The sequence below is a fragment of the Staurois parvus genome, unplaced genomic scaffold (genome assembly GCF_062004578.1).
Source record: "Staurois parvus isolate SC_StPar_1 unplaced genomic scaffold, SC_StPar_1.0 ptg000498l, whole genome shotgun sequence".
Lineage (NCBI taxonomy): Eukaryota > Metazoa > Chordata > Amphibia > Anura > Ranidae > Staurois > Staurois parvus.
In genome coordinates this window covers 254,395-280,298 of record NW_028318294.1, presented here as the reverse complement: position 1 = coordinate 280,298, position 25,904 = coordinate 254,395, and the positions used below count along the sequence as shown (strand labels likewise).

Genomic DNA, 25,904 nt, shown 5'->3' with positions numbered 1-25,904 from the left:
AACATGTCAATATGTTTTTATTACACAGTGTTGCTGGTAAACCTGCAGTGGGGCTTTTACAGTCATTCATCATGGTTATCAAAAATACGATCTCCATCAAACATTATTGTTTCAATTTACAGTGATTCCAGTACAGGAAGAATTTTGCAGTCTTTGGAAACTTTCAAATGTAGTCTTTCAAAATTGGAGGAAAGCACATAAAGGAAACCAATATAAAGACTATCCTATCTGAATAATTATATTTGTATGATCTGTAAAATTTCAAAGTAATTTCTCCGCAAAATAAAAAAAAATTAGGAGGATCCTGAAGCTGCTTCTGTGTCGGCCAGTCCAACTTAGGTTACATGGCGGGAAGCGTAGTTAACAGTTACCTCTGTAGTAGGCACATCCCGCAAACATGGGCGTAAACCGCTACTCTGACTCTAAACATGACTACGATGTCTAGCTGGACATGTTCCTTCATAGGATCAGTGTTCCTCAATGGACTTCACATATTTCTCATATGCATCTTCACTCATCAGATCGTCCAGTTCAGAGGGAACGCCCACAGTCATCTTTATTAACCATCCTGTAAGCAAGAAACAGCACATGTGTAAGGATCAGTCAGTAATGGCAAAAGTCATATTTCCCTTCACACAACATCACTTTAGACAAACATAGGGAAAAGAAATCACAAAGCCTGAACCTAGGAGTTAAAAAGGTATCTATGGGCAAAATGTAAAATCATATATTCCACGTTGGATTTCTGTTATTTCTAGCCTATTGTTCAGAACAATCTTGAAGTTCAAAAACTTTTTTTTTTTTTTTTTTTTAAGAATCCCACACATTTACGTCCATGACATTTCCTATGCCCTATGAACATTCACTGCTGTGTCACACAATTCAGAGCCTGCCTTCTGAAGTACAAGAGTCAGTCAGTAAAATCACAGCTTGCAGGCAGCAAGGTACCACATGAATGATAAAAAAACATATGTACAGGAGTGGAGTGTTAATTGTAATATTTCACCAGAAGAATGTGAGAAAAAATGTGGCGCTAATCACTAGCAAATCAAAATACAACAATATGAAAAAATATATAAAAAATATATATATATCCCCTCAATTATAAGTGAATAAACATATCTATTCAATAACCTCATGTCTATAAAACACACAAAAAAACTCCTATAGCGATAGTCAAAAAACAGTCCTATTGACTAATCTTAGTGCGTGTTTTACCAAACATATATAGACACATAAGATGCACTTAATATATGTACATATGTATATATACACACACACACCACAAAACTCATAAAAGTGAATAAAAACAGGATCATGTGCACAAGTGAACTCAAATTAGTGCAAAAATACACACAATAATAAATTTTCATGCGTTTTAAAAGTCCAACTTTCAATAATCACACTCCAGTGAAAAAAATAACTCGTGCTGATATCCGTGTGAACAAAACGTGAATTGGTGGCTGTATAGAAAATCATCCGATAACCGGCTGAATGAGCCTCTCACCTTCCAGACTCGACCCTTGCGAGTCAAAACGTTTTTATATAGGATCCCTCTCACAGATCCTCCAGGTTGATATCACTCCAAATGACTGCTCCCAATATATACGGATCTCCCTCTAGGGATCACGATTCCAACAATAGCTCCTTCTCCAGGCAGGATCACATACTGCGCTAACCACTCACATGTAACATAAACACAAAGCTCCCATAGCGTAATATGTTTATTGCCAAAGTGTGGTAAAATAGAATGCGCACTTACATTGGTGAAAAACAAGGCTCCTACCACATGCTTTTGGATGTTATCTGCATGGGTGTACAGGATAAGAAAAGGCGCACCAAGATGGCCGCCACGCCGGAAATACGTCACTACGTCGGGCCTACGCGTTGCGTCACAATACCATGTGACTTCCTGAGGAAGTCACATGGTATTGTGACGCAACGCGTAGGCCCGACGTAGTGACGTATTTCCGGCGTGGCGGCCATCTTGGTGCGCCTTTTCTTATCCTGTACACCCATGCAGATAACATCCAAAAGCATGTGGTAGGAGCCTTGTTTTTCACCAATGTAAGTGCGCATTCTATTTTACCACACTTTGGCAATAAACATATTACGCTATGGGAGCTTTGTGTTTATGTTACATGTGAGTGGTTAGCGCAGTATGTGATCCTGCCTGGAGAAGGAGCTATTGTTGGAATCGTGATCCCTAGAGGGAGATCCGTATATATTGGGAGCAGTCATTTGGAGTGATATCAACCTGGAGGATCTGTGAGAGGGATCCTATATAAAAACGTTTTGACTCGCAAGGGTCGAGTCTGGAAGGTGAGAGGCTCATTCAGCCGGTTATCGGATGATTTTCTATACAGCCACCAATTCACATTTTGTTCACATGGATATCAGCACGAGTTATTTTTTTCACTGGAGTGTGATTATTGAAAGTTGGACTTTTAAAACGCATGAAAATTTATTATTGTGTGTATTTTTGCACTAATTTGAGTTCACTTGTGCACATGATCCTGTTTTTATTCACTTTTATGAGTTTTGTGGTGTGTGTGTGTATATATACATATGTACATATATTAAGTGCATCTTATGTGTCTATATATGTTTGGTAAAACACGCACTAAGATTAGTCAATAGGACTGTTTTTTCACTATCGCTATAGGAGTTTTTTCGTGTGTTTATAGACACGAGGTTATTGAATAGATATGTTTATTCACTTATAATTGAGGGGATATATATATATTTTTATATATTTTTTCATATTGTTGTATTTTGATTTGCTAGTGATTAGCGCCACATTTTTTCTCACATTTTAGTTTTAAGAATCATTAGATATATGATTTAATGTTGGCAGCTTCTCACATTTAATTATTAATATTATTTAATATTATTGTGAGCGCAGGAGGTTCACACCACTATTTCACCAGAAGAGGCATCATCCCTTCATATCCAATTTTAACAGGTACCCGCTCTCACTTCTGCTCCGACCACCTAGGCGATCGGAAGCGGGAGTTCTCCTCCTCCCCCCCCCCCCCCGCAGTCTTCTGGGACACATGACAGGTCCCAGAAGATTGCAGGACCATTCATTATGTGCAGCGCTGCTCGCACATGGGCAGTGGGCACCACAGCTGCAAGCCCACAGTTAAAATGCCTTCACTGTGGACAGAGGACGGCCTATGAACCCAATTGCAGTGCTGGATTGAGGGAGACTGGAGTTCCACTTTAATTTGCATATCATATAGAATATTCCATATACTATGCAACTTAAAGCAGAGCTCACCCATAAGGGGAAGTTCCGCTTTAAGGTTTCATCCCCCGGATGGCACCTTTGGTTAGCGTGTACCCAATTTTGACAGGTATCTGCTCCCACTTCTGCTGTGATTGCTTAAGCGATCGGTAATGGAAGTTGTCCCCCCATAGTCTTCTGGGACAGGTTACAGAGGACTACAGGACCATTCAGAAAGTGCAGTGGGCACCCGGCTGTGAAGCCACAAGCGGTCACAGCTGCGTGTACACACAGAAGATGCCAGGGTGACAGGGCGGTTAGTGAAGCCAGCTGCAATGAGGACAGTTTTTGTAGCTGCTGACTTATTTTTTTCTATTGTGACTGGAGCTCCCCTTTAATGATGTCTGACTGAGTTTGCAATTGTTGTATGTGTTCTCACAACTTTATTTTATATGTACTTGAAACCACCAGAGGTCCAGAGGAAGCAGGTGATCCTGTGAAACACTTGACTCATGCACAGTGACCTGATTTCTAACTTTCCAGAATATTTGAAGTTGGTTAGTGTTAGAAACTCTAAGTTATGAAAATATATATTGTTCCTCTATTGATCTATGTGCATTCCAAGTACAGGCTGCACACATTCCACCATACATTTCTCCACATGTGGATTCCTGTGAATACAATGAAAATAACTGAAACTACCCACTACAATTCTTTCAAAAAGGTTCACATGGCAATCTGCTAAGACCTCCAGTTAAAAGGGATTTTCAGAGAAACTTGCTTCTGATTCTTGGAAACACAGATTTTTTTTATCTACTGCAGCTCCAGGCGTTTTGTCATGGCTGGCAGGAGACCCAATCAGAAACAGTGTTTCTGATTTCCTTGGAAATACACTTTAACGGAAAAAAAAAATCCCTTTTAATGTAGGTTATTAGATTTATAGTAACCTTAATGAAAACAATGAAATACGAGGTAGAATACCACAGTGTATAGCAGTGGTCACTAAATAGCGGACCGCGATCCGAGAACGGCCCCAGCTTCGCTCCCTTCTGGACCGCCAGCCCGCAATAACAAATCCACCGCTGAGCAGGGCAGTCATCACGGCAACCGATGACATCACATGTGCACCCCACCCTTTGCAGCCCACCATTTCTCCAGCTCCCTGCCTGTACACAAGCATCCTTCAGCAAGGATCCCGGCACAGCTCCTCTCTGCCCTCAAGGAAGGGCATAGTCTTACAGGGGCACTCTGATAGGCACATTTTATGTAAAGGGGCACTCTGACGGGGAAATTTGATGGAAAGAGGCACTCTGACGGGAATACCCGATGTAATGAAAGAGATGTCTCCTGCGCCACTAAATATACTAATATAACTCAGCAGCCAGCACTAAGGGTGCCACAATCTCAACACCAACAATGTACAGAAAATCAAAGTACTGCCGCACTGCTTTATACTTTGATTTTCAATACCCGATGTAAGGTGGCACTGTGAAGGGGATACCTGATGTAAAGGAGCACTCTGATGGGGACAACTGATATTATTATTATTATTACTACGAGTTTATATAGTGCCAAAGGGTTTGCTCAGCGCTGTACAATAGGGGGGACAATACATGGCACAGTACATATGACTGATATGATGGGAATACATGATGTAAAGTTGCACTCTGGTGGCGACACCTAATGCAAGGGGGCACGCCCTTTTCGGACCTCGGCCACAAGAAAATTTTAGTAACCAGACCTCCTTGAATTTTTATTCATTACCCCTGGTGTATAGTAATGATATGGCTGCAGCAAGCACCAGTCTAAATACAACTCTACTTGGCACTTAATTGTGTTTACCTTCACCGTAGCAGGATTTGTTCACCAGGCCAGGGTTGTCAGCTAAGGCTCCATTTATGTCTGTAACTTCTCCCGTCAGTGGAGAAAAAAGTTCACTAGCCGCCTTAACACTTTCTAAGGTTCCAAACTCCTCTATGGAAAATCAGAGACATGTTATAAAATGCCCAAATGTAACATGACTTCTGCAGATCAAGTACATTGTGTGTAAGGCAGGCCATATAGGATTCATTTTCTTTGTCTTGTTCAGCCAGCAGGTTGAATAAAAAAAAAAAAAAAAAAAGCTGATTTCCCCCATCCACACATTTGATGTGCATGGGGCAATCCTCCCGCTGTGCCATTTCATTTTGCCAGCAAGAAGCCCTCCCTGCCTGGAGAACACAATGATCAGTGTTGCACACAAGCTGATCGGTACATCAACTTGTGTACAACCAGCTAGTACATATATGGATCGAAATTTTGCTGGTCCCTGCTGAACCAGCCAACCACCACTTTAAAACAAGCACATAGCAAAATTTCTTGTTCTGGAAGGACCTCCTATACTACAAAATGAATACAGCTTTATAACACCAAATCTAACCTTTCTACAACATTAGCTACCTAAAGTTATTACATATTTAGGATCACCGCGACAGCAGGAAAACCTTTTATTGACATGGGCCATCCTCCATAGGCCGCTGCTGATCAGATGTATGATGTACAGTTACAAAGACACTGGAGGACTCATCAGGCATCTCCATCCATATGTGCCCATTTGAATCCCCAAAGCATTGCAGCACAAAAAGGCCTGCAGCTCCTAGTACTTTGGTCACTTCATGTGCTTCCTTTGTTAAAATCCAGATTTAAATATACCATCCTTACAAAGCAATGATATTTTTCTTATTTACAATTTTTATTTTTAGAAAAGTGTACAAAACATTGCAGGTTTGACACAAGTACAGACTGCCACCTAGCGTATAAAAAAACTAAACCAATGCATCATGTAACTACTCCAGCTCTGGAAGGTTTTAACCCCTTCATGACCAGGCCATTTTTTGCCATTTGGCACTGCGCTACTTTAACTGGTAATTGCGCGATCATGCAATGCTGTACCCAAACGAAAATTTATATCACTTTTTTTCCACACAAACAGAGCTTTCTTTTGGAGGTATTTGATTACTACTGGGATTTTTTAATTTTTTTGATAAACTAAAAAAAAACATCCATATCCAATAAATTTTTTTTAAAAAACCTAAAATTTCTTCATAAATGTTGGCCTAAATGTTTTCTGCTACATGTCTTTGGTAAAGGTGTATACTGATTGGTTTGCCTGAACTGACTGCTACTGTGATAATACTATTCACTGTCACTGTGCTAGTGACACTGCCTGGGAAGGAGTTAACATCTAGGGCAGGGCTCAAAATTTCAAGTCCTGAGCTACTAGCCAGGCCTTAAGAGTTACTCGGCACCAGTTACCCCTACCCTGCCTCACCCCTAATTCCGCCCCTAAACACGCCCTCGTAAATTATCTCATGAAATGACACTGTTAAATGTTACCCACATTACATCAGGGCATCCAATGTCCCCCTAACCACACCATCATATTTAGACCAAACACCGCATACAACCATAACCCCCATAATCTTCCACTCACCAAACTATAATTCTACCAAGCATATCTTAACTTCCATCCAACTCAGCAGTAACTAAAATGCCCCATACTCCACCAACCATAATAACCACATCATCCAGAACCTGTCTAAACCATCCATACATGTATGTTTACACACAGAAACATGTATATACACACACATGCACACACGCACACACACCTATAAAAAGTTGCAGTACTTAGTTACCTTCACTCACAGAGCTGGGTACTGCACTCCAGGGGGAGGCAGAGAGCATGCAACACACATTCCTTTGCTCAATTATTGAGCAGTCTGACAGCTCACAGTGCAAGTGACAGAGCCAGCCCTGCATTCCAAGCCTGCTCAGCAAGACAGCCCTGGGGGGGGGGGGGGGACACTCGCCCCCACCTTATTTCCACTCACCAATGCAAGCAGACATTTCGAGGCCTGATCTAGGGTGATCAAGGGGTAAATGTGTGCCTGACAATGTGTAATGTACGCTGTCCTTACTAACAGATCTCTTTGTTTCTTATTCCTGAAACAAGAAGATTGTTGCCTCTGTACCAGCCCTGGACACAGCCGATCATCAGGTCACAGCCATGAATCATTGGTGGGGACTTGCTGACAGACTCCCTCTGTGATTGTATGCTGTGTGTTGGCAGGGGGGGGGGGGGCACACATTTGTGCACTCTAAAACCAGGAGCAGGCACCAACATATCAGTACATTGCTTTCCCTGCATGGGTCAGCTGTCTGCAGTACATTGTGGTCAGGCGGGTGATCCTTAAGTGGATAAATAGGATTAGAAAGGGTATAAGGCACATTTCTCATCTCTAATCATGTGCGGTGACATATACGTCAGCCTGGAGAAAATCAAAATATTAGAACAGAAGCATTCAAAATCAATATGTCAACAAACTGCAATTACATGAAACCTTCCTGTGTCCTATCAATAGAGCAGAGATATTTTTAAATGCTGTAGAAGACATTTTCCATATAAATAAAATCATGCAAGCCTTACCTAGTTTATTCAACTTGGTCCCAACCTCTGGAAGACTACAGTAAACCACATCACCTAATGCCTCCTAAAGGAAAAAAATACATTACAGTAAGAAAAAGGTCCCCAAGTAGGATGGGCTCTGCTACTTGCAAAAAAAGTGAATATCTCTTGCATCTTGTCATAAACCGGTGTTATAACCTGGCATTGGAGCATTAACCATGTAATAGCACAGCTTCCTTCCCTATCTGCAGCTCATGGGCCACATACAGACATTTGGTATGTGGCCCTTGGGCCTCAACAGTCTGTAGTGGGAGCACAGAATAGTACACAGATATCTCTACTAGTCTCATGCAACATTTAGGGCTCGTTCACACAGGCATGCTATAGTGTACACCCAAGCGTGTGCTGTTTTTGCCTGCACAGGTGTTCCGTGCATCCCCATGTAGGCAGTCCCATCCATGTCAACTGGGACGCAGCAGCTCCACAGTCACAGCTGCTGCTTTTAATTTGACAGCTGTGTGGGTGCAGGTTAACGGCCCTGAACACAAACTGTCTGAACACATCGTCAGGGCAAGCTCAGTGCAGAAGGCTCAATACTGGACACATTTTAAAAGGTTTCCAGAGGCCATGAAAGGCTATCAATGTTCCCCTCGTAGGAAGCCTGCATATTGCCATTATATGCTTTAAATAAGTCTGAGGGTTTTGCGGTGTTCAGACATCCCATCATCCTTTTTCAGCTGTGAGTACTTCAATTTATAAGTTGTTATATCACCGAAATCGATCTGACTACAGAAGGGGAAGACTACATTTGCTTCATCTATGGAAAACCAGTCTCTGCAGATGCTTTTGGTTGGAACCACAAAGAAACAACTGTTGTATATGACGTTTATTAACTACTTGCCTACAGGGCACTTGTACCCCCTTCCTGCCAAGGCCAATTTTCAGCTTTCAGCGCTGTCGCACTTGGAATGACAATTGCTCGGTCATGCAACACTGTACTCATGAAATTTTTATCATTTTTTTCACACAAATAGAGCTTTATTTTGGTGGTATTTGATCACCACTGTGTGTTTTATTATTTGCACTATAAACAAAAAAATAAAGAACCAAAAATTTGAAAAAACATTTTTTGTTTTTGTTTCTATTAAAAAATTTTGCAAACAGGTTATTTTTCTCCTTCACTGATTTGCGTTGATTAGACAGCACTGATGGGCACCGATGAGGTGGCACGGATAGGCAGCACGGATCATCAGGGCACTGATCACGTCTCTGACAATTGCTGGTTATCGGCAGTACTTTCCCCATGCTGTGAAAGTGTGAGGAAAGTGCAGCTGATAACCGGCAACTGTATTTAGTGATCTGCTGTGTCATTGGACACAGCTGATCATGTGGTAAAAGTCTGCTGTGATTGGTCATTTACCGGATCACTGGTGGCACTGGGTGCGCGCTGCTGGGGGCGTGTTCTGCAATGATGTCCATGGACGTCGTCCCAGAACTAGACAGCCGCGCTGTAGCCCTTTTTCGGCTATAATGCAGTTGGGAAGAGGTTTAAGCAGAATGTAAATAATGTATACGTCAGGAGGCTTAAGTCATATCCCAACTTTTGACTTGTTTATTATCCACCTATAAAATGGCCAGTTATGGAGACAGAACATAAAAAGCTGAGTGAACAACAGTGATTGACAGGAACTCCACATGAGGGAAGCAACAAACCTTTTATACTATGGAGACAGCCTCCTTGAAAAGTACAGTGTTCAGTGGGCACATATTTATAACTGCAGCATTATTTTTGATAGATTAAAGTTGGTTTACAACATTACTGTGTCACAACTTGCCAATGTCTTTTAAATGACCACATTGAGATAAAGTATTTAACCTTTTTCTATAACTTCTGTGTTTCTGACACAACCAGATGATACGGCATATAGAACCTTCTAGGTCGCACAGTGGAAGCTTCTTACAACAGAAATTATGTTTCATTTTCATCACAAACTTCTTAATATATACAGTAACTTCCTTTATTGTTTCCATGCAATTCACTAATGATGGCCAACAAACCTGAAACCACTGTATCTATGCAGTTGTGTAGCTATGTAGGAAACTTAGACTTCTTGATACAAAGTTGGCCCAGGCCATATCGGAAGAATTTGCATGGCTTTGACCACTATCCTAAAACGAGGAATAAACCCTTTACATTGTCATGAAGCAAGACTTCCAAATACATTCCGTTTAAGAGTGGTATTACTAGGTTTCATACTGGTTTAATGGAGGGCTTCTTGGATAGGCCAAACTGGTGTTTATGGGTCACTTGCAGCTTTTTCAGGCTTCCTCTATGGCAGTAATTTCATAATGTTAAAAAAAAAAACAAACAAAAATAAAAAACACAACAATAAGCAACCACAGCTTTTCAGTTGAGGTAATGATTCCTTACATAATGTTTCAGCTAAATACTTCAGTAAATGTTTTATGGTTCTTTTTTTGGAGCTACATTTTGTACGCTGCAATTTTACTGTAATTTTAAGTTCTGAGGAGCCATTATTTATTTTTGAAATTACATGGGTGCAGCCCTCATTGGATACAATGGAGCCCTCCATAAAAATGTAGTCCTATCAATTCAGCTCACTGTTTCATTCAAGTTTGACATGCCTGCTTTAGGCCACCTCACCAATACCTGACTGGTTATACTTTCCAGAGACAGAATAGAAAGATAGTCTATTTATTATAACAGACAACATTCTTCCTACCCAAGAGATTGAGTAGCCACCCTTTTTTCAGTATTGACCTGATTTAATAGAGGGGGGCAAAGCTGCTAGGGTCGAGGAACATGTCCCCAGTATCCAAAGTGAGCAGTTTGCCACCTGTAAGATACATTTAACTGGAGTCATATGGAAAAATATCTTCAACAGACGGGTCTCTTTGTTTATTTTTGTTATTTATTATCTGTAAACAAAAAGTTGTTCAAACTCATCTGAGACCATGCAAAAATTAGGTAAAAAAGACAACTTGCACCATAAAAGGTAAGAATGGCAGCCACCAAACGTGTGTGCGTATCAAGGGGGCACATTGCTCCATGCACGGTTTCTGACTGACGTCTATGGGGGATTAAAAAAAAAAAAAGAAACAAAAAAGACAATTCATAAAAAGGGAGAATAAAGAGGTCAGGAATGGACCCTCGAGGTAAAAAGCTTACAGCACTGCATGTATAGATGTGTTCCCAGCCGGGAGGAAACAGAGAACCTTATCCTATAGCCAACAGGAGCCTTCACACATTATTAATTAGTGATGTGCACATATGGTAATTTTATCACTCAAAACAACATCCTAATTATTACAAGTGATGCTAAACATTTGGAGTAACCTGGGCTGTTTATAACCAACCTGAGGGCTGAACTGAGAGATGAACTGTCAAGTTGGCCATACATGATTCACATTTCTTGTACAATTTCTATACAAACTCCTTTAGATCTACCTTCAGCTTTGAAGGGCCAGGGCCTGCTAATTGGATGCAAATTGAAAGCGTTGTTCAGATTTGACCTCATATTATATGGTTTTTGGTAAATTTAGAGGAAAATTGTTCAATAAGATTGTATAATGTATGGCCAGATTAAAGCATGACCACAATCTACCACTATGAAGTAGAGCCTGCATATGCAACTCTGACTGCCTTATACCCTTACAAAAATGCAAGGTCTAGAAGGCCCCTTTCACATGGGGTGGACAGACTATGTATTTTTAGTGGACCAGATTGGATTGGAGGTAGGTGGGCATAAATGGACACAGGTCTATTTACAACTGCTGGTCCATAGGGCTGAATGGAGGATCCGATCACCTAAAAAGCTGACAGTTGGGACTCGATCTGACCCACCATGTGAAAGGGGCCTAATACATAAACACGTTGATAAAACTTCCTTCCATTATACTAACCCCATTCGCATACATATGTCTGAAAGATTTTAAAGATTGTTTCTCTGACTTTACTCTCAACTCCTCAATAGTTTTATGTCCAACCTCCCAACCACTGGTAAGAAAGGCTGGGGGGCAGATGCAGGTGTCTTAACAGAGGACATTTGGAACAGTATTTTAGAGCCATTCCATTGGTGTCACTGTCATCTTCACAAAGGCGCTCACAGCTGTTGATACACAAAGTATACTGTACTCCTTTGAAACGTTTTCAATGGGGTAGGAGGGATAGCCCAGACTGTTCAAGATGCTTGGGGCAAGCTGGAACGGTACATGGCATTTTATCGTGGAGACTGATAGCATATACAAAGTAAACCTGACTTTTACCCCTCTGGTCTGTTTATTAGGCTACCTAAAGGAGGACACATATCCATTGGATGTTAGAGTGTTGGTCTTCAGATTACACTTTACAGTCCGCAAATTAATTGCTGTAAAATGGATCTCTCCAGGCCCTCCCACTTTGGAAGGGAGCGATGAACACGTTAACTCTACCCTTCTAAAATAATGTAGGATGTAGAGGCGCATCCTACAAGTTTAACAAAATTTTGGACCCATGGATTTCTGTTCTAGGGCTTGCTCCCTTAAGGTGGTTCTACAGGCAGAAGGTTTTTTTTTTTTTACCTCAATGCATTGAATCACGTTCTGTTTGTCTATGGATACATACAGCCAACTTAGGAGCGAGCACACAAGAGTACTCTCATAGGACCAGCTTGCTGTGGGAAAACTCGGCGAGGGGGGGATTGTTGCAGGAGTGCCAGTAGTGAAACCGAGAAGAGGAGATTCAGGGTTGCCCAGTGCAAACCACTGCACAGAGTAGGTAAGTATATCATGAAAATAAATAGTGATCCTTGACAAACACTTTAGGTCTGTCTATACATAGTCTACCTCAATGATGAGATTGAAAAGCTGTAAAATAGGGCTTTTGGTTCATAAGGACATACATGAAATACCTGGAAATGGCGTTATTGAGTTTTGCTAATTAGGCATCATTACGCCGCTGTAACTGTTGGTTTGTGCATTGCACATGTTAGTAATACCTTACAAATTTTTTAGTGTTTAATTTGGAAGAGATCTCTAGCCCGATCCTTGATACTTTTGTGCATGATGCCATTTGGTTTTGTACACTGCTATATAACTGGGACAAGCCATGCTATACAGTTTAGTGTTTCTGACAGATCCTTATCTATTGCGTATGTAACCTTTAATTGCAGAGGTCTCTGTTATGCTGAAATTGGTCTGTATGTTGACATTGTTTTAGTAACAAATATGTATTTTTTTTTTCAAATTCTTATTAAAAGATATTTATCTCCCATGCACACAGTTCTGGAGTTACAGTATAGTTAGTTTTTAAAATAATTATATGAATTCAGAGTATCTGGTGCTCCTATACAACTGCTTGTGTGCACCTATTAACTGATGTAAACATACCAAAAATATAAAAATGTGTTACAAAGTCCATCAAATGACCCAGATAAGGTTCCACTGCAGTTAGCTGGCAGATTTCAAACATAACATTCCAGACAAATCAATACCTGGGCAAATTTGCTGATTCCCACAGTTCCAATCCCATTTTCAACAGCTATCCATTCATGCTTGTCTGTGAACTTCCGGGCTGAAAAAAAAAAAAAAAAAAAAAAGGAGTAAATAAAATAGGTCTGAGGAGGATGATTATGGCAAATCAAATCTGAAATAAATTATGGCTGTGTCCAGCTTTTCACTGTGACAGGATGAAAAACAGACACAAAAACACACACACACACACACACACACAATACAATACTATACTATACTAAACTAAACACAGCCTGGGGAAATAACTATGCTTCTAGTGCTACAATAGTGGTGCAGGAAATTGTCAGGAGTGTTGTGTGCCACATTAAGAGAGCAGTTAGATCAGTTTCAGATCTATCTGCTCCAGTATATATTTTAGAGTAAAATAGAAAATAGCGCAGGTCTACACCTGATTAACAGAGGGAATGCGGTAGTTTTCTATAAAGAAACTGCCGCAGACACCCCACAGGTGCAACCTTGTCTGCTGACAGGTCACATCTCGCTCTCTGCCCATGCGGATATTACACAACACAAGCAGAGACTGCACAGGGTTAGCACCCCCCTCCACCTTCCACTCTTAGCTGAGCAGGGGAGGGGATGGCAGAGAGGCTGTCACTTGCAGCTACATCTATCAGTTTTCTGTCCTGTATCTGTCACAGCCACAGAACGGAGACCGGATCGCTCCTACTTAAAGGGGCTTGCACATCGGATTCATGGTCTAAATTTAGTTGTACAAGTTTGTGCTTGCATAACGCTTTGTTAATTCTCCCGGTGTGTTTAAAAGCCTGTACTGCAATAGACCGAAGCTTTGCCTCATTGGCAGTGAAAGGGTTAAGCCAAGGATGATATTGCAATACCAAAAAGCTTTGAACACATTGCACCCGTGGACTGCGTAGTCTATGTCAGCCTCTGGGTTGCAGCACAGAAGGACCACAAGTTTACAATACGGCTACTGTATGCTGACAGCCAGCACCAGTGGCTGTCAGAATATCTAAACAGCGGCTGCAACTGATTGGATGCAGCTGCTGTTCAGCTATAAATTTTTCATTCAGCTCCATCTCTTTCACTCAAAGAATGTCGGGTGGAAGGGTGATGGCAGGTCTACCTATGTAGCGACTTTTGGCTGTTTTTTCAGGAACCGAATTAAACTTGCATAGTCTATGCCCAATTATAGCCTGTAGGATTGATGTTTTTCTAATGGGGTGGTACCAATAGGGACACCCAAGGGCTAAACTTCTGCTGATTCAGCAGGAATGACAACATTCAAGCTGTATATGGCCAGCAAAAGGAAAACTACAGGCCCATTAACCGCTACAAGTGAGCTAAAGTAACCATGTGTGCTGCATTGACATGGAGAAGCATAAATCCAGCCTCAGTCTAGCCACACATGGAAATCAATACACTTCAGATTTTATATATATATATATATAATATAATATAAACAGGGCTTGATGACTTTGCTTTGAGTCTAGAAGCCGGTTAAAAAAAAGGAACCAGTAAGCGCTCCGGGGCAAGGCAATTTTTGGGCGCTGAGTTTCACATGATGCAATTTGCCATGCGACAGTTACAACAAAACCACACCACGATTTAGGTGCCATTGAAATGGCATCTGAATTTGCGATCTGCAATCACAGCAGTTCTGCTACAATCCCAAAACGCCCAGGTGTGAAAACAGCCACCCTGGTTCACACTTATGTGACTCTCCATGTGTTTTCAATCTCACAGATTCCCATGACAGGCTAGATATTATATGTTTCTATGGAGGTGGTTCACACAGATGCAATCCACACCCATTGCGTTTTGAGTGCCATTATGAGGAAAAAAAAAAGGGTCCTGTGTGAACTTGCAGAGGTGCATTCCAGACTCGCAAGTGATAGAGTAGAGTGGCATGTGGAGGTAAGTGTTCACATAGGATTGCTATTGACAGTAGTTCTTGCACTGAAGTCAATGGGAGGCATTTTTGCACTGAAGTCAATGGGAGGTAATTTGTGAACCCAGGTATAAACATGTGTATTTCAGCACGAAGATATATAAATAAAACAAATGAATAAAAGCCACTGGCACAGGTTAATAGATACAATAAAGCTCACAAAAATGTAAATAAAAAAGTTCAGCGTTAAACAACAAATGATCAATGAAAGTTAGAAAAGGTGATCAAAAAAATGAAAGTCTAACATAACTGTGCTCCACTATTGCACAAACATCCATAAAATGTGCAAATATTGCTTCCAGAAATCCAAAAAGAGAAAAGGTGCCCAATAGTCTGATACTACCGAAGGGAAAAACATCTCAGAGATCCAGCGGTGAGGATGCTTATGGGAACTATTTGGCATTCAAAATAATGTAAAAGCCAACAGCACTTTAGGGGTTAACCCTAAAATTATCCATGGCAGATGATGGAACACCACTCTGAACTCCAACTCCACTCTTAAGCAACATAGGCATATGCACTATAGGCACATTTTGTGGATGTTTTTGCAATAACGAAGCATCATTATGTTGGACTTTCATTTTCTAATTTTCATTGATCATTTGTTATTGATTAGCGCTGCACTTTTTGAGGTAAATCTTGTGAACCCAGGTGCCAGGATGCAATTTCTAGTCACTATTGGGACCTGGCACCTGGGATTTGTCAAGCCCTGTAATGGGGAACTAAAAATACACGTATTAAAAAAAAACCTAAAAAAAAACTAAAAAAAACACTAAATCAAAACTATAATTCTATTTGCAATTTAAAAAGCAGCATTATGTTTTTATATGATGTGAATTAGCACTGCTCAATTACCTCTACACAGCGCTATAACTGAAGTTTTTATTAACAATATTTTACAGCGTTGTTGGGTGTAAGAGCACTCAAATAGAATATGTAGGAGCACATGGGGAAAGAAAAAAAAAAAAAAAAGGTGACAAGTGAACTATGAAATTTCCATGGGCACATACATCCTGAAAATGTTTCACATCATTAAGCATATATTTTCCTCGTCAGACATCTTTAACAAGCTATAGCAGCTCAGTGAGTCCGACAAGAAATCTCTGGCTTAAACCAGAACGCAGGCTGCTCAGCACATACAAACAAAGTCTGATTTTGACTTGCTGAATACACATTTAGTACAATGAGCTTGGGGATGTCATTATAACTTGTCTATCAATCTCAACTGCCAAGCATCATCAGAAAAAGTCACCATGTGTGCTGAATAGTGTTTTAAATAAAGGGTCGAATGGGCCCTTGCAGTTTTTAGGTACATTTCACTGTGAATTTTAATTAGTATTTAATTAGCACTTTCCTGGCCTTTTCATCAGGCTTCAGTATGACAAACTGCAAGCAAAAGGAGACATAGCATTATCAGATGAGAATTTTGTTGTTGATTCACCCAAGAGGATAACGTTTTAGTGGCACCTGCAATCCTCCCACTCATTTTCCTCACTAGAACAGGGACCTTTCACAAGTGTTCTGTCAAAAACGGAAAAGGTGTGCATCCTCTTCCATTTTTGTGCACCCAAACACGATGGATCAAGACACCTGTCCCTTTCTGTTCCTATTCAGCAGGGAATCTGTTCATGGATCTCCTGATTAACAGAGCAGAGCAGACAAAGTTCATGTGAAAGGACCCGTAAAGAGTCAACTAACTTTAGCCCCTTAATGAGCTGTTCTCTAAGCTGTGCTCCTTTCATAGTATAGAAACAATGACTAATTTTACCAATGAGTGTTAATGTAGACAAAAACTGAATTGTGCTGCACTGTAATGTGTTTATTGCAGTGTGTCATTATGATATGTTGTTCTTTTTACTTCACTGCTTTTACCATACGCTACAGTGTGTCAAGACACATTACAGCAAGTTGTAACACACTACTCAAACATATAACCTGTTGTATTTCTAGTGTACACAAGACTTGTACATGCAATGGGAATGCCTGGGGCAGCAAGCTAGCTTCACTTAAAAGTGGTGTCGTTATTAGGCAACCTTGAGAGATTTTGACAGAGGAAAGCTGTCAGAACTGGTTGCCACTAGCTGTCCAAGAGCTAGGTCCACACCAAAGAATCAGCCGCATCATGAGAAGCACCTGTTATAAACGGGTTGGATGTGAGGTTGGAAGGAGAATGACTACCGCTGCTGTGAAGACACAGGAACCCAGGGAGAACTCAATTGCCAGATAAGGCTGGGTTCAAACGGGTGACCACCAGTGAAGACCAGGGTGGATAAAAATCAAATGATTAAAAAAAAAAAAAAATATAATAAATAAAATGCTTTTTGAGGAAAATATATTACCATCCAAAGGTTATTCCATCATGAAATAAAGATTAGTTTTTTAATTATGTAGAATAAGGCTGTATATGTTTAATTTTTTTTGGTAAATAAATTCCATGAATCCATTCACAATGTCATGCTCTTCCAGAGGTTTTTGTAAGATTATTGGGCAGTTTCTCTGCCTACAAGATATTATCACAGATGTTGGTTTACTTTTGCAGTTCTCAAAACTGAATTTGACTCAGCGGAGATCACATGCCTCTTCACAGCAAAAATGTTATAACATGAACAGAGTTAAGAAAAAGACCTTCATCCTAACTTCTACAAACCTATGAATACAGAATCAACCCCTTCAGTGCTAAGTTTCAAGACGTTCAGTGAATAGAATAGAAACAATATTTTTCTGATTGTTTGGAGTGGAATAGATCTGCACAAGAAGAAAGTGAGACTAAGTGTAAGGAGGAAGGGGCTGACAGTCTAAGCTTCTTAAAATATATAAATATAAAATATATATATTTTGTTTAGCCAAATTAGTTAACAAACATGGATGATTGTTTAAGCAAATCACATATGCTGGAATGTTATTGTTTCCGTTGAATAAATCTATTTAAATTTTTATTATTAAGGTAATGATTATTTTTCTCCTTCCTAAGTACAACAGAAAAGTTGTCCAAATATGAATGATTAACCTATTAAACTGGGGATAACTAAAAAACTAATATTAAAAGTTGTTATTCTAAAAATCTTCATCTACTTGCATATTAAAGTTATACCAGCAAGAATTAGTCTTTATGTAGAAAACTAGGATTTAAATCAAATCCACCCTGGTGAAGACCCAAATTCTTGCTGGCAGAATACCATCCCCTTGCACAGTTTGTTCAAACAGTAGCATGCGGCTACCCAAACAAATCAAATCAATGGCAGGCACCACTCTTCATGTAAACACTCATCCAGTTACACGCAGTTAGGGACTTATACCCGCTGAGAACGCTGACAGTTTGGGGTTGATTTACTAAAACTGGACGAGTGCAAATCTGGTGCAGTTGTGCATGGCAGCCAATCAGCTTCTAACTTCAGCTTCATCAATTGAGCTTTGACAAAAAAAACCTGGAAGCTGATTGGTTTCTACGTAGAGCTGCACCAGATGTTGCTCTCTCCAGTTTCAGTACATCAATCCCTTTGCATCTAGGGATGGCGTTTCTGCTGCAGTCAATTGGCCACAATGTTTAAGGCACACAGTGCAGCTGAATCTATAGGTGGTTTTTAACCATCTCTGTAAGCAGCAGCCTATTTGCCCATCTGAATGAGCCCTAAGCATTCCAGAGAGCCTCCTATTTCTGTAATTGCTATTCCTGCTAACACTGCCGTCACGTAGGTTATTTACAGCTCACATAGAACCTCCATGGAAGGTAGCTTTACTGTGAGCAGGGTGCCTGGGGTGCGAAGACTCAGATTGCTGTCAACTTCACATTGCTTGTAATTGTAACAAGGTAAATTTGTACGTATATGACAAACAAGCGATGCCACAAGTATCTATTATTTTTGCTGTAATGAAAAGTCATTAAAAATTGAGAAGCACAAACTGTTGACAGTCTTAGTCCTCCTGCACACTGGGAGTCTTAAAAAATCCGGTAGCGTTAGCTGTATACAGTCAGTTTTTCCACATTTTTTCATTAGTGTTTAGCCTTGTTTTTCCATGTTTGTGGGTTTTTTTTTTTTTTGTTTTTTTAAACACAAAAAAAATAAAATTTTTGCTAAAAAAAAAGCCCCAAAATCCCGGTTTGCTGCATTTTTCCACGTTTACCAGTGTTAGAGCTCTAAAAACCTACTAGTTCTGGTTTTGTTCCCAGCCATAAAACACTGATTAAAGCCTATGTGTGCATGGACACACAGGATAACATGTTGGGGAGTTTACTAGCTGTAGAAAAAACACCAGAAGCCAAAAACAGCAAAATGTCCAGTGTGCACGAGGACTAAGAACAGGGTAACAAAAAAAAAAAGAAAAACTTCACTAAACCAAAACAAAAATACATTCACACAAAGAATTTCTTCAACCTTATGAAGCATAATAATAGGATTAGCACCGCAAATTAGGATTTAAAGCAACCACACAATTAGGGCCCCACCCATACTGGAGTGTTGCAGTAAGGCCTCATCCACATTGGGCATTCACCCCTCTGTAAGACAAGAGCACCATCCAGCCCTGATCCCGGCAGCCTTTAAAACTCTTCAAGGGCCTGAAAGCTGATGTAGTGGTTGGTGCACTGTATGTAATTAGGGCAGTATGTACTAATATTAGGGGTAGTATGCACCCAGGGACGAATACCCTAAACATTACCACTTGGTGCACTGTCCAGCCACAGCAACTTTCAGACTGGAAGCAGTGGACTAGACCATGCACCTGTGCCTCCTGTCTGCACGAAAACACTGGAATCTCATGCAAAGTGACAACACACCCGTGTGCATGAGGACTAACATACATTATGTTACATGTTAATATGTATTATATTAAGGCAGCCTGCGCATTCATTTGAATTGGCTGACAACATATCAAACTTCACCTTTTTTCCCCCCCAACAGAAGGCACCACATGTATTACAGTGTGCTACAAAGCATGTGCATTTCCTTTAAGAGCAGCTCCAGTCATATTTGTGTTTAATAAAAGTCAGCAGCTGCAAAAACTTTAGCTGCTGACTTTTAATAAGCAGACACTTACCTGTCCAGGGAACCAGCGATGTGCTCACCCAAGCCATTTCTTTCCTCAATCTTCTGTCCCCAGCATCTCAACTGTGGGCACCCAGCTGTGACAGCTTGCAGCTTCACAGTCAGGTGCCCACTGTGCATGCGTGAGCCATGCTGGGCATTGTGAAGGGTCCTGCAGTCTTCTGGGACCTGCGATTTGTCCCTGAAGACTGAGGGGAGGGAGGGGGAGAGAATTTCTGAGTGGATTGCCTAGGCAATCCAAGTGGAAGAAGGTACCTGTCAAAACCAGGTACCCAGTCAATCTCGCCCCCCCCCCCCCAAAAAAAGTGGGCAGAGTGCAAAATATGAAATGTTGCATTTTTATGCAATCTAGCCAGCAGGTGGAGCTCTAGTCTCCTTTTCACATGTAAAGTAGCCTCTCTTTCTTAGTGGTACCACATAAATTCAGAGACACACAACAGGATATAGGGGTCAATTCACTAAAGGTTACTGCATGCGATAACACGGTCACGTGACTCATTTGCATACATTACGGCATGAAATAATAAGAGTGTCAATTCGTCAAAATAAACTATTGAATACTGCACATTTGTTAAAATAGTGACATACCGCAAAATATCAGATAAAACCGTAAAACCAAGTCATTAAAAAAAAACACACATTCGTTATTTATCACCAGGTGTTTGCTGGCAGTATTTTAGAAATGTACAAAATAAAAATTAGTGGAACTTTACACAGGCCAGATAGTGGAACGTACACAATGTATCAGTGTAAAACTGTTCTCCTCTCAGCTCAGGAATGAAAATAAATTGTAACATTTCATCAGAGGGAGATCATTTTGTGAATACAAGGACACTACAATGTTTTCCTAGTTTCTATTTCAGGTACTTCTATATTTCACACTATTGCTGAGTGCATTCTGGTGCAATGTTTGCCTGCAAAACAAAAAAACTGAAAAAAACACCAAAATAATGCAAAACTGAAGTGCTAAATATTGCAAAACAAATATTTAACATTTTCGGTAAATAACGCATTTTTTGTTAGTGAATTGACTACTTTTGAATCAAATACCGCATGACTTATTTTAACTCAGAAATTCATGCGGTATCTCTTAGTGAATTGACCCCATTGTCAAAAACTAAAGGCATAATACAAGAGACGGTCAGAGACTGCAGACACCCTACCAGAGACGGTCAGAGACTGCAGACACCCTACCAGAGACGGTCAGAGACTGCAGACACCCTACCAGAGACGGTCAGAGACTGCAGACATCCTACCAGAGACTGCAGACATCCTACCAGAGACTGCAGACATCCTACCAGAGACTGCAGACATCCTACCAGAGACTGCAGACATCCTACCAGAGACTGCAGACATCCTACCAGAGACTGCAGACATCCTACCAGAGACTGCAGACATCCTACCAGAGACTGCAGACATCCTACCAGAGACTGCAGACATCCTACCAGAGACTGCAGACATCCTTTAGTCTTTGGTTATAAGAGTTATTGGAAACTGGGGACAGGCTTCAGGAGACAGTCATAGACTACAGACATATCAGACACTATAAATCACTACTATAACAGATTAATAGGGACACACAGATTAGTGTATGCAGGGGCCCCGAGGGCTGCACAAAAAGTGCCAAAGGGCCACAGGTTTGGCACCAGGGTTGCATATTGCTCTTCAAGCAATATTTTGAAGCACTGACCAGACAGGTAAGCATAAGGCTGCTTCTTTATGCTGCTCAGATTTTCATCAACCTGCCCCCATCACCCCCTCCCCCTTTTCATCTTGCTTTCATTTAAAAACAATTGATAGTTTCTCTTTTTCCTTCCAATTTGGAGGTCAAAGTTTGAAAATGAAAGCTCCCTGGATTTTTGACTGTCGTATTGCACCCTTGTAGACTTCAGAACGTAGGTCACAAGCACTTCTCTGTACATCTTACTTATATGACTTGTGCACTTTAACTCTCTAGCATTTGTTAAAAATTACAATAACAGCCTTGAACTGAACCTAAATTTTTACATTTTGTCCAATAGGAGAATGTAAAGTAGTCACTGCACTATGCTTACTTCACACTTTTGAAATGCAAACATGCTAAAGTTCATCAACCAGACGGGCGTAAAGGACAACTGACAGATGTGAGCAAGGCCTGAGGAATCCTCACTGCCTGGTGTCTCCATATACCTATGTCCTCTGCTACACAGCATAGACTACAATGAATGGAGGCATTTAATAATCACTGTACAAGTATGCAGCCCTACTGCATTCCTCAATGCTCTAAAAAATACACATTTCAAAATAGAATATATACCACCGCCTATGTCCTAGCAACCAATAGAGAAAAATGTGTGCTATACGCTGTATGCATGTAAACATTAGCCAAACCATTACACGCATACAGTGCATGGACAAACGTTTATATACGATCTTGCTGCCAGCAAAATTCTGTGTGAAATTATATGCCCATGTACACGAGCCCTAAAGCATTGCTAAACCCATGAACAGAAATGTAGTATATCACAGCTTACCAGTACTTAGATGTGGTAGGTACATTCGTTTATAGGGTTCCTTCCCTGTGTTTTTACCTGGTGATCCTGCCAGTAACATACTTATTGTCCTAGGGCAGGGGTAGGCAACCTGCGGCTCTCTAGCTGTTGTGGAACTACATTTCCCATGAGGAATTGCAAAGATTACAAAACTGACAGTTACAGCAATGACTTGCAGAGGCATGATGAAACTTGTAGTCCTGCGGCTCTCAGGTTGCCTACCCCTGTCCTAGGGTAACAATGCTCACTCACTCTAATGTATCAATGTAGGAGCAGGGTTGTTGCCCCAGGATGCTGATTTTGAATACAGTGCCTCCTCCTCATCTCCATTACATACAAGGGAGGGGTTCCGTAGTCCTCAGAGATAGCTGGGAACCTATCTTATAGCACAGTGCAGAACAGGCACAGAAAGAAGAAAGTTATAAATTTTCTAGTAAGATCAACAGGTTCTGCTTGTCAATCATACTATTAAAAGCATTTTTTTTTAAATCTGATTAACAGACCAAAGGGGAACAAACAAGAGAAACTCATTGTTGGGGGTTTCTATACATTGATATTCCAGCATGTTATTGATGCATAAATTGTCAGTCCCAAGGCAGATTGTATAATGTATCCGGCATTACTATACTGGACCTTTCAGATGTCAGCATTTCATGAACATGTTCATACCTCACTCACTTCACTGACTATGCACATTATGAAGAAAGTTAATTATTCAATACCGAATCTCTGTTACTGTTAAACTGATAACAGTTTAACCATTTTATTTGTGTTTAAAAGAAACACAACTCAAAACTACAGGCTGCTTTCACACTGATCTATTATTTTTCCGCCTTTGCGTTAACAAAAAAAAAAAAAAAACAAAGACAAACGTGTGACCATGTATTCCTATGGAACTCCTCACAATGATCCGTTGTGGGTCTGCTGTGTCTAAAATCTTGCTTGCTGCATTTTTGGTGCGGTAAAAAAAAAAAAAGCACCAAAAATGCACCTCCCCGCTGAACTAAATTGAAAACGCAGCAAAAACACATTAAAAAATGCACCCATGTTGCTTTTCTGGTGTTGTTTTTGAGTCATGTCCTGTAAAAAACACTCCACAAACACAGAAAAAATGCATATGCAATCTTGCTGCAGGTCAGCGTGAAAGTAGCCCAAAGATGGGGGGACAGAAATGGTCATAGTGCATGGAAAGATGGAATGCTAGATACAGATTCATAATTTTACACAAACACATTTCCAGCAACTTTAGGAAGATCTCCAGCAATAAATTACATATCAGAATAGCTGTACAGTGAGCAATGAGAAGTTAGTCCACGGTCATTTAATCACTTGCTGACCACGCTATAGCTGAATAACAGCTGCAGCCCGGTCATCCAGTTCTGAGAGGGCATCATATGACATCCTTCGGAGACTGTTGATCACATCACGAAAAAGGGCCAATCACGGCAGCCCTTTACCACATATTTAGCTGTGTCCAATCACAGCTGATCACGATGTAAACACATTTGCCGGTTACCAGAAGTACTTTCATCACACTGTCACAGTGCTGCCAATCAATGCCCAGCAGTGCTGCCAGTGACCAATAGTGTTGCCAGTCAGTGCCACCTATCAGTGCCCATCATTGCAGCCTCATCAGTGCCCATCAATGCCGCCTATGAGTGCAGCCTCATCAACACACATCAGTGAAGGAGAAAAATTGCCTAATTATAATAGAAAATAAAACTTTTTTTTTCAAAATTTTTGATCTTGTTTTAATTTGTTTAGCAAAAAATAAAAACACCCAGTGGTGATTCAATACCACCAAAAGAAAGCTATATTTGTGTGAAATTTCATATGGGTACACTGTTGCACAGCGCAATTGTCAAAGTGCGACAGTGCTGAAAGCTGAAAATTGGCGTGGCAGGAAGGGGGTAAAAGTGCCCGGTAGGCAAGGGGTTAAACATAAGTAAAGCTTTAGTGAAGAGCAGCCGCCTGCCATTGCTCGCCTCCCCTAAAAACACTAGTTACTTGTCTGTCGTGATGAAGCTTAACTTAATGTGTTTCTCTTGTGGCAGGTTTACTTTTATGAGGCCCTGTCGGTTCACCCCCCCCAAAAAAAATAAAAAAATTCATACTTGAAATTCCTTGAAAGGGAGCAGCCAGTATACTTACCTCTGGGAGCCTATAATCTCCCTTCCGGAGCTGCAGCTTCTGTCAGTCTCTTTAACATTAAACACTCCAAGGAGTGCCCTGATTATCAGTGCAGATGTCCCCTTTGACAGTTGCCGATTATCGGCACTAAATTCCTCATGCTGTGACAGTGTGAGGAAAGTACTGCTGATAACCGACAAGTGTACTTACCTGATGATCAGCTGTGATTGAACACAATCACAGTGGCCCTTTGCCATGTCATGTGGTCAGCTGTGTCCAAAGGACACAACGATCATAGAGCACCAGGGGGCGCCCTCCCAGAACTGGACGACCGTGCTGTAGGCGTCATTCGGCTATAGCACAGTCAAGAAGTGTTTAAAGTCCTACTCTGGGTACAATCTGATCCCTCTCCCACCCTGCATGGTTTGTTTGTCCTTTCCTGGTAACACAAGTTATACTAACCTAAGTCCCCCATCTAGGTCCGTCGATGGTGCTGTTTCTAGGTGCAGGGACCTCTAATCCAAACCTGCAGATGCTCTCTTGCCATCAACAATTCCCTTTCTCCTCCAGATACTGAGAGGACCCCACCAGTGGACATTCAATAGGAAGTTTCCATGTCACACAGGCTCCGCCAAATGTAAACAGAAGAGGAAGGACAATTTGGGATTGCAGAGTCACGTGACCACAGCTTTAGGCAAGTAAAAAGGGTATTTAGCTTTTTCTTTTCAATACAGGGGACAGTTAGAGGGATGACCTTTATCCTCAGAGATAGACTTTAAACATTAATTCCAGGTATCAGCAAATTATACATAGTTACATCAGTCCAACTTGAACCAATGTAACTATGTACAGAACATACCTGGTCGATGCCACTGGAAAGTACTGACACAGACATGGCTACTCCAGTGATCTTCACTTGCTTCTGGGACCTGTGCTGATCAGCCAGCCTGATGCCTCGTCAATACAGGAGATTGGCTGCTCAGTTAGGCACCTTTCAGAGAATGCATTGCATTTTCTAAACGAATCCAAAGCATTCTCCGATTAGATGAGGTGGAGTGTGTGACATCACCACCCTGCTTCTCCA

The 25,904-nt window shown here is 40.9% G+C and overlaps 1 protein-coding gene across 1 annotated transcript in view; it reads right to left on the bottom strand.

The window, feature by feature from the left end:
• The window catches only part of GCSH (glycine cleavage system protein H), a 31,805-nt gene continuing 5,901 nt past the window's right edge, over nt 1–25,904 (bottom strand). The window contains exons 2-5 of the mRNA XM_089689778.1: nt 13,169–13,248; nt 7,698–7,761; nt 5,072–5,203; nt 1–568 (exon numbers count right to left, since the gene is read on the bottom strand). Of these exons, the coding sequence (XP_089545904.1) occupies nt 468–568; nt 5,072–5,203; nt 7,698–7,761; nt 13,169–13,248 (377 nt within the window). The 3' untranslated portion in view covers nt 1–467. The remainder of the gene's footprint in view (nt 569–5,071; nt 5,204–7,697; nt 7,762–13,168; nt 13,249–25,904) is intronic.